The 10,000-nt window shown below is 38.0% G+C and overlaps 1 protein-coding gene across 1 annotated transcript in view; it reads right to left on the bottom strand.

Moving 5' to 3' along the window:
* LOC121960950 (sodium channel protein type 5 subunit alpha-like) overlaps positions 1 to 10,000 on the bottom strand; it is a 216,091-nt gene that overhangs the window by 64,974 nt on the left and 141,117 nt on the right. Inside the window, exons 21-22 of the mRNA XM_088071892.1 lie at positions 8,716 to 8,877; positions 8,441 to 8,635 (exon numbers count right to left, since the gene is read on the bottom strand). Coding sequence (XP_087928018.1) covers positions 8,441 to 8,635; positions 8,716 to 8,877 — 357 coding nt within the window. The remainder of the gene's footprint in view (positions 1 to 8,440; positions 8,636 to 8,715; positions 8,878 to 10,000) is intronic.

Below are 10,000 nucleotides of genomic sequence, written 5' to 3'. Positions count from 1 at the left end.
GCGTGGGCGTGTCTGGTGGCAGGTGTGCTGCAGTCAGAGTGCTGGCTCAGGAAAAACACATTCAGCCGCTCGTTTGTCATGAAGAGAAACAGCAAAGCAAACATCTGCTCACCTGCATGTCTGTGTGCAGCTGCACGCACACGCACGCGCACGCACGCACGCACGCACGCACACGCACACACACACACACACACACACACACACACACACACACACACACACACACACACACACACAGGTCTGCAGAATCAGACTTTAAAGATGAGCCCTTTCAGAATAAAAGCACAGACGCTGCAGTTCATTAAAGAAAACAATCCTCACGTGTCTGCTCATCATATCGTTTCTATAGTGACGCCTCAAAGACGCCAAAAACACCGCAGACAGTTTAAAGACTGACAAACGACAAAATCAGCTGTTTCTTAGCGAGTCATTGCCGTTTCCAGCAGCTTTTCGGGCTCCAAATGTGAGTTTGTTGGGACCTGTCCCTGTTTGTCCTGCAGCCTTTCAGACCTTAAATGTGGGTGTTTAAAAAAATGACTCGTAAACTTACCTTGAATGTAAACAGCTGATTTGAAGTTTCTGAGTTTCAGTGTTTGGAGTTTTTAAATGTGCATCAGTCGTGTATCTCATGTTATACGGAGTCATAATGTGACACACACTTTACACACAGGCCGCTGCACACTGACTCAGCTACAGCCTGCAGGAGGGCATGCACACACGCGCGCACACACACACACACACACACACACACACACACAATATAGCATACCCCCGTGTGTGTACATAAGATAAGGGGTAATTCCCCACCTCTCTCTTTATCTGCCAGTGAAACCATTGATGCTTATTATATTTAGCTCAAACACACACACACACACACACGCACACACACTAGCTCATCACTAGCTAACCAAATGTGACCTCACAGCGCACGCCAGTCGCCATAAAATGTTGCTTTTGATGAAAATAGGAAAGTTTCCATCACAGATTTGAACAAAACTTTAGCGATATTTTAAATATGTCGCTAAAACACAATAACGAGATGACTGCGTTTCCGCTTCGACTTCTCCTCTGGTGATAACATCCCGGTAACCATGGTGATGGATGTTAAAAACATCAGCAGCTTTATTTCTATTGCAGCCACCAAACTAGCCGTCATTATTTCCAATCCAAGGCCACGTAGGCGTGTTATGGAGCCGTGATGGAAAGGCGAGCCCCTTATACGTGGGAGCGGCCACATATGAGGGATTTCTGGGAGATGTAGTCCACGATTTCACAGAGGAATCGTGGATTCAAAAAGAGTTTTTCATTGCAGTTTTGCTAAATATGGCTCCTTTGAATCACCTGAAATATTACCTCATGCAAGCGTAAAAACTTTTTTGCATTACAGGGGCGATTTTTTTTTAATTGGTGTGTTTCAATAAGGCATATTTTATATTTACAATTTATATTTGAGGGTTGATGGAAACCCGCTTAGTCTCTTTCTTTCTTTCTTCCTCCTTTCTTCTTTTCCTCCTCTTCAATCTGTCCATGTAACCACTCTGCACTCTGTCTCGAGGTGTGACACTTGACATCTCACAACAAAAAAACACAGTCATACACACACATACGAATAGATGCATAAACATCTACACACACACACACACACACACACACACACACACACACACACTGGGCTAAGTTAAGTTGTGCACAAAAAGGCCATTTCCAAAGGGATAAATCACCTGAATTGGAAAGGTTTGGTCATCATGTCACACAAGCGTGCGCACACACACACACACACACACACACACACACACACACACGCACACACACACACACGTTTGGGCATATTCATTCAGTCAGGTCAGCGTATCCCTCTGCAGGGGGAGATACAATTCCTGCCGCTGACAAGAGAAGAATAAGAGGCTGTTGACTGCAAGTGCGTGTGTGTGTGTGTGTGTGTGTGTGTGTAAGCTGTCTGGCCTATCAAGCTCGTTATTAAATATCCATGAGACCATTAAGCTAAATAGATGAATGAGACTCTATCATTGCACGCACACACACACGCACGCACGCGCACGCACGCACGCGCGCTCACACACACACACACACACACACACACACACACACACACACACACACACACACACACACACTTCATGATCCACTGACTGGTGAATATGAGACTCTGTATAATAACTAAAAATGACAAGAAGAAGAAGAAAAAAATAATGAGCACAATGAGAAGCAGAAAAAGAAAAGATAAGGGAGCGACATAAAGCGCCGTCTGTTTATTTTGTTTATTTCTTTTTTTTTAAATTTCTTTTCTCAAATAAATAATTCATCATATTTTATACTGAGTGTTCCCTCCTTCAGGCCAAAAGCTGCACCTTCTAATTCATGATGTATTCTTTTTGTCACGTCACATTTAGGCCACTTCGCTGCTCTCACTTTAACAAATTAAAGCACCAGAGGGTAGGATTTAGGGAGATATATTGTCAAAATTGGAATATAATATAATCAGTCTGTATTCTTTTTTTTTTTGATTTTATTTTATTTTTACATGCAGGTTTCATTATGTCTTTTTATACGAAGCACTTGGTGCGTGTAGTTTATTTTTTTTTATTTATTTTTTATTATTGTTTAGTGTATTATCATCTGAAAATAAGAATCATTGTGTTTTCAATAACTTAAAATGAGCCGTTTATATCAAACCAAGTGACCTGGAAAAAATGTTAAAGAAGAATCGATTAATTATAATTACGTAATTTGTCTTTTCCTTAGATGTTTTCCCAGCATTTTTAAAATCATTTTCTTTTCATTTTATTTATTTGTACAGCTCATGACCATAATGACATGGTATGGAGCACAAAACGTATAATAATAACAAAACAATACAAAGCCATCGCGCACGCCGTGGTCAAAATACAACAAATATTACTAAAACAAGGGAAGGACGTTCTTCAAAAAAGCGTCTAATTTACACATAACCTTTGGCTTATCTGACTGTAGGAACAGAATTAATTCTGAATTAATACAGACTTAAATACATAATACTTTGGCATTATTACTAATTTCTTGCAATTTGTGGGAGGTTTTTGACTGAGTTTCTCAGTGCCTTTTTTCTCATGTTTTTGACAGAAATTGCACCAATTTGCTCAAAGTTCAAAGGTTTAATACTTTTAAAAGTGATCTGAAAGCAGCACAAGAAAAGTGCTCCAGTTTTCAAAGGGTTAAGCAAATGAATCGATAATGAGAATAATCATTAGTTGCAGCCGTACTGACAATGACGGCCGGCCTGATTTCCACTAAATTGGGCGTAATTCCTCAGATAATGTCAAATATTATAGATTTAACTGAGCTGACCTCCTGACCTTTTCTCAAGCAACATTTTGTTATTCATCTCTGATTCTTCTGCTCGTTATCCAGCACGTGTTTTTGATATCAAGTAACTCCGCTCGCTGGTGTTTTCTTTATGTAGAACAAGCGTAATCACACACACACACACACACACACACACACACACACACACACACACAAATAAAGACACATGCATCAACACAGGGAGCGCTCATCTTGCCAGAGTAAAAAGAGGAGAGGAAAGATTTTCTTTCTTCTGATAACTATCTGTCATCTCATCTTACACACACACACACACACACACACACACACACACACACACACACACACACACACACACACACACACACACACACATGCACACTCTTGCGTCTTTGTAGCTCATTTTACCTGCCTTGCTATAAAATGTAGCCCCCCACCAGCATGAACACATCACATGTCTAAACACATCAGTCACTCTGTCTGTCAGTGAGTGTGTGTGTGTGTGTGTGTGTGTGTGTGTGTACTAATCAGAGGGATTCGGAGCAGACCGGAGACAGTAACCAGAGAAGAGAAAGTACCCTTATCTGATGGTCACCACACACACACTTTCTAAAAAATAAATAATAAAAAAATCTGAACATCATTTAGGAGCGACGCACTGTTCGTCTGTGTGGACGAAAAAAAGAGAAGAAGCAAAAAACAAAAACACAAATACAGGTTTAAATAATGGAACGTATCCTCATACAACGTTTGTGTATTTCTTAATGAATTAGCACCAAGGACGGCGTTGTTACGTAACGTACACAATGCAAAGATTGTCACTCTACACACTTAATGCAGAATCGATATAAAGTTATGCAGGTTTGGGCGTTTTCACATTATGTACTTAGCGTAAGTTACGTAGGTTTCATGTAGGAAAGTGAAGGTACGTAGGTTATATTTAGGAAAAGAATAATGGCTCATGTTATGTAATCAACGTCAAGTTTCGTAGAAAAGTGGCTGAGCTTCGTCATGTTATGGATCCGATGTTAAGCTACATTTTTGATGTAAAGTAGGTTCGGTTCTAGGAAAAAATGTCATTGTTGGGGCTGTAAAGTTTAGTAATTAACATAAAGTTAAGTAATGTTAAGTGAATGTGTTATTATTACGTACTTCAAGTTACGTTAGTTTGGTTTCCACAAAAAAAAACTTGGTTGGGCGTCAGTTATATAGGTAAGGTTTAAAAAAGTAAACATGTTAGGCATTGTCATGTTCCGTACAACTACGTATTACCATGTATTACTTCTACATATTTCCGTACATACTTTACATTAAGTTATGTACTTAAGTACTTACTTACGTTAAGCGACTTGGTTATATCAAAATCATGTACTTTAAGTTACATACCTTCACCGTCCTTCGTAAAGTCACAAAAGACAGGTTTATGAAAAGAGACGTGGTTCATCTTGTTACGTACTTAACGTAAAGTTACGTAGGTTAGGTTTAAGAATGTAAGGTCCATGCCTTGACACTGTCGAGTTACGTGCTTAACATAAAGTTATGTAATACACGTAAAGTTACGTAGGCTAGGTTTAGGAAAAGAAAGAAAGAGCGTTCTGCTGGGGGACAGTCCTGTGTTTGTTTGACCTCTCCACCACCTCACCTCCCTTCTTGTGTGTATTTTTACTCTTTGTACTACTTCTTTTTGTTACTCCTATCAGAGCGTTGGTCACATGATTGCAGGTTATATACGAATTCTGGTGCACCAATTTTCATAAGTATATGCAGAAAACGCTGCATGAAAATGAATCTATCAGAATGTAGGATTATCCTGTCGTGTGCTATAAACCCTCCGACAAATTAAAATGAAAAAACGAGATTCGTTTTGGAAATAGAGGAAAATCACGGCACTGCATGTATTTCTAAATGTATTACACCATAAATGATACAACCACTTCCCATCTAGATTTTGTATGATATGTTTTTTAAAAAAAAACACGTTTGTGTTGGCGTGATAAATTTAAGGGGAATCTGAGGTTTAAACTGTGAAGAGAAAAAGAAGAGAGGGATGGAAAGTGAGCTCCGGCACAGATGGAGAGTCGGATATATAAATGTTAGGAGGTTAAACGGCGAGAGAGGCGGCCAGAGAGCGACGAGGACGAGGTCAGCGGATCAACATTTACTCTGTCTGCAGCTCTCCGCAGATCGCACAGAAATCAGCAACTCTTTGGACAGAGCTGAAACAAAAGGTCACATGTAAAATATCCACTCTGTCTTTGTCTCTCTCCGTCCGTCCACCTGCCTCACTCCATCGCAGGTTTACATCCGAAAGTGGTCGTAAAAGCCGAAAAATAAACCACTGAAAGCTTCAGCTGACAGATCTGCAACGGCTTAAACAACACAGCGCAGAAGTGGAGGGGTTACAGGTGAGGTGTCAGGGGTTAAAGGTCACGCAGCTTTTGCTTTTAGTGCCGATGAACGCCATGTTCCCTCTGACAGAGCAATAATGATGAATGCTTTCATGCTTACGACACAGAAAACAGAGACCTGCAAGATTTTAACCCCTCAATCGACTCACGAGAGGGAACCACTTCATCCCAATTCAGTACGGAGGACCGAAACTGACAAAATCATCTAAAAATAAATAAATCAACCAATAAAGGAAAATGTATGAAATGTAGGTGGAGAAGTAAAAAGGAGAGGTTTATATGTTTGAGGACATAAATTGAGGGGGGAGGCAAATAGAGAAAATAGTACATTAATAAATGCATAAATAAATAATTTTAAAAATGAATAAATCTGTAAAATGGAAAATAACATTGGAAATTATATAAAGTGGAAAATAATACATAAATATATAAGAAGAAAATAAATACAAAAATGACTACATTGATGAATAAAACGGAAAATGAAATGGAAAAATGAATACATTGATTAAAAAAATTGAAAAATAAATGGGAAATTAAATAAATATAGTCATTTTTGGCATTTTTATTTATTTATTTTTAATTTTCAGTTTCAGTCCTCCATATTTAGAATCTCATGCAGAAGATGTGTAATTCAATTCCTATAATTATTAAAAAATATCCCTCTACAACAAGAGCCCAACATATGTTTCTTTTTAAAGTTTACATTTTCTTCTCTTTTTCTTTACATAATTATTTCTGTCTTAATCTGCCTGTTGCACTTTTATTATAGCCTTCATTTTATGTTTTTTTTTAAAAACAATTTTATAATTGTTTCTGATCAATGTTAAGAAATTGAATGTAATGATTGACAGTTTCATCTATACGTTTCTATTTTATAAATATACTGAAGTCTTAAACAGGCAAAAATAATGACTGAAATCAGAAACTAAAAAAATCAAAAAAGTAAACAAAATTTTTAATATGACCTAATGCTTATGTTTGCTACTTTTTGACCGTCTAGGTACAAAAACACACTGAGCTTCATCAGAGATGCTAATGCCAAATAATTCCTTGACCCTAATGGGTTAACAGAATCAGATATTGTAGGGCACGACCAATCAAATCCACCCCGGTCCACACACAGTTCACCAGATCTTGGCCCTGCACCAACACGAGCCTGTTTATATTCAGTCGACCTCAGTGGCACCAGCGAGCGGAGATTAAATATCAGAAACGCCTCTCTGAACGACAAAGTTCAGCAGCAGCACGGACTGCAGCCTGCGGCGGGATCAGCTCAATCAACACCTCAGCCAAGCAGAGCGTTTCGTGACGGGAGGATTTCATGCAAAGCTCCTGGATTTAATGTAACTATCACGTGAAGCTGATAAACCGGCCACTGATGGCTGATCGTGCAGAACAACTAAGCGGCTTCTGCATCCGCGAAGTTTGCACAAAGAAGACAAAAAGAAGGTGCGTAATTCTCAATGCAGCCGCAAAGTGTAAAAAAAAGCACCCCGAACTGCCGAACCAAGCAAGTAGAGTCTCCGTGCTCTCGCACTGTTTGCACATCTTTAAATAAGATAGCATGCAGTCATTCGGTGCAAAATTGCACCAAATTGTTCCAGTGCGAAAACATTCTAGTTCAGTCTGGAAAGAGATGCAAAGAAAATGTAAAAAGATGCAAAATAACTATAGAGAGACACAAAACAACCACAAAGACACAACAAAAGACTACAAAGAGGCATAAAACAACCACAAAGTGATACAAAATGACTAGAGATACAAAATAACCAAAAGGAGACACAAAATGACGCCAAAGCGACAAAAAAAGGACCAAAACTGACCAAAAAAAATCCTGAATAAGACACAAAACAACCATAAATACACAAAAATAACTACAAATAGGCACAGAACAATCACAAAAAGACACAAAATGACTACAAAGCCATAAAAAACAACCAAAATGTACTAAAAAAAAGTGACCTTAAAAAGACACAAAATTACCTCAGAGACCAAGACAACTACAGAAAGACACAAAACAACCACAAGACACAAAAAATGACCATAAAGAAACACAAAACAATCGCAAAGACACAAAAATAGAGGGACAAAACAACCACAAGGAGACACAAAATGACAAAAAAATGACCAAAACAGACAAAAACTCTCCTCACTAAGATACAAAAGTACCTCAAAGAGACCCAAACAACGACAAAAAGACACAAAATTACCAAAAAGAGACACACACAAAAAAAAAATGCACGACTAAAAAGACATGCAAAAGCTCTAGAAACGTCTGTGCGTCTTGCACCTGTGGCGGAGAGGTGGAGAGGCCCTTAGCAGATCTGTGCCCTGGGGCCTCCTGTCTCATGATACACCCATGCCTATAGCCCAAAATCTGAATTTTTTTTTTCTAATTGTTTTCTGTTCTTGACACAAAGACAACATTTATACTTTGATATTTGGATAAATACAAAGACAAAAGGTGGTGAAATTGCACTTTTAAACAGTAAATTTAAAAGATTTAAAAGGTTTAAATGAGTTTTTACCAACATGACGAACAACACAAAAATAAAAATAAAAAATACGCGCAGAATTTGGCCGACAGCAATTCAACAAACCACGTCAGCTCCATCAGGACAAAACCTGAATCAAAGGTTTCAGCATTCATTCATTCATTCATTCATTCATTCATTCATTCATTCATAAGCGAAGGATCAGAGGTCACTCACCACCAGGTTTCCGATAACCATGACCAGCATGAAGACCAGGATGCAGAGCGGCTGACCGGCGACCTCCATGCAGTCCCACATGGTCTCGATCCACTCGCCGCACAGCACCCTGAAGACGATGAGGAAGGAGTGGAAGAAGTCCTTCATGTGCCAGCGAGGAAGCATGCAGTCCTTGGAGATCTTGCACACGCAGTCCTGCAGGAACGAGGGACGACACGGGTGAGACGCCAAACACGCAACAACAAATCTCAGAGCTCGGAGCTCGGAGGCGTTACCTGGTAGTTTTTGCCAAACAGCTGCATGCCGACCACGGCGAAGATGAAGACGATGATGGCGAGGACGAGCGTCAGGTTGCCCAGAGCGCCCATGGAGTTCCCGATGATCTTGATCAGGGTGTTGAGGGTCGGCCACGAGCGAGCGAGCTTGAACACGCGAAGCTGGAAGAGACGCGCAGGAATGATTTCAGAATTAGGTCAAATTTGTGTTTTCAATGTGATTTTTCTGTGATTTTCACTCTGGTTCAAACTGTCTCCAGTTCTACTCCGATCAATTAACAACCCTGTAACAGCTGTTTTCAACACACATCAAATAATAATAATAATAATAATAATAATAATGATAATAATAATAATAATAATAATAATACTTAAAAGGTATTTTAAAAGGTTTGAAAAAATATTATTATATCATTTTAACAATAATAATAAAAATAATAATAGTAATAATAATAATAACAATAATAATAATAAATAGTAATAATAATACTTAAAAAAGGTTTGAAAAAATATTATTATTATATTATATCATTCTAACAATAACAAATATATTATATTATATATTATTATATCAATATTAATATTATCATCATTATTATTATCCTTATTTTTATCATTATTTTTATTTTTTTAACTTATCTATTCATTGTACATATTACTGTAATTGTTTATATGTATTTCTTAATTTATTTATGTATTTATTTATAATGTTTTTAATTTAATAAATAAATTAATTAATTCAATTATTTCTAAGCCAGCTGGGGTGGGGAGGGAAGTGTTAAACAAAAGGTTAACTTTCTGTCTGGAGTATCAATACCTGCAACATTTGTGAAACATATGGCACACATGGATTAGATGCTGCTGTGTATATATATGATTTATTATTATACTCTGCACAAAACTAAATAATTTGATCACAAAACATAATCTCTCTCTGTGTGTGTGTGTGTGTGTGTGTGTGTGTGTGTGTGAGATAAACTGAAGCATGAAATGTTCTTTCATGCTTCAATCCTCCTCTTTTTAAAGCCAAATAAACTTTTTAAAAACCAATGTTTTCAGTCTAATCATGGGAAAAAAATCCAGTTATTGAATTTTTTTCACACAAATAAGCATTATTGACAGAGCAGCACAGACGGAGCTTTAGGGTGCTTTTCTTGTCTGGTTTCTTGACTCCTCAGGTGTCTGTCATTTATTTTGGAAAGAGGAATATTTAACCAACAGAGGAGAGATAAAGAGACACTGAGGGGCAGGAGCAAGAAAAGAAAACGACCACATCAGAGAGACG

This window comes from Plectropomus leopardus, chromosome 21 (genome assembly GCF_026936395.1).
Source record: "Plectropomus leopardus strain MGB_pleo_1.0 chromosome 21, ASM2693639v1, whole genome shotgun sequence".
NCBI classification, from domain to species: domain Eukaryota; kingdom Metazoa; phylum Chordata; class Actinopteri; order Perciformes; family Serranidae; genus Plectropomus; species Plectropomus leopardus.
Note: the sequence above shows the minus strand (reverse complement) of the source record. Positions and strands in the feature narration are given on the sequence as shown.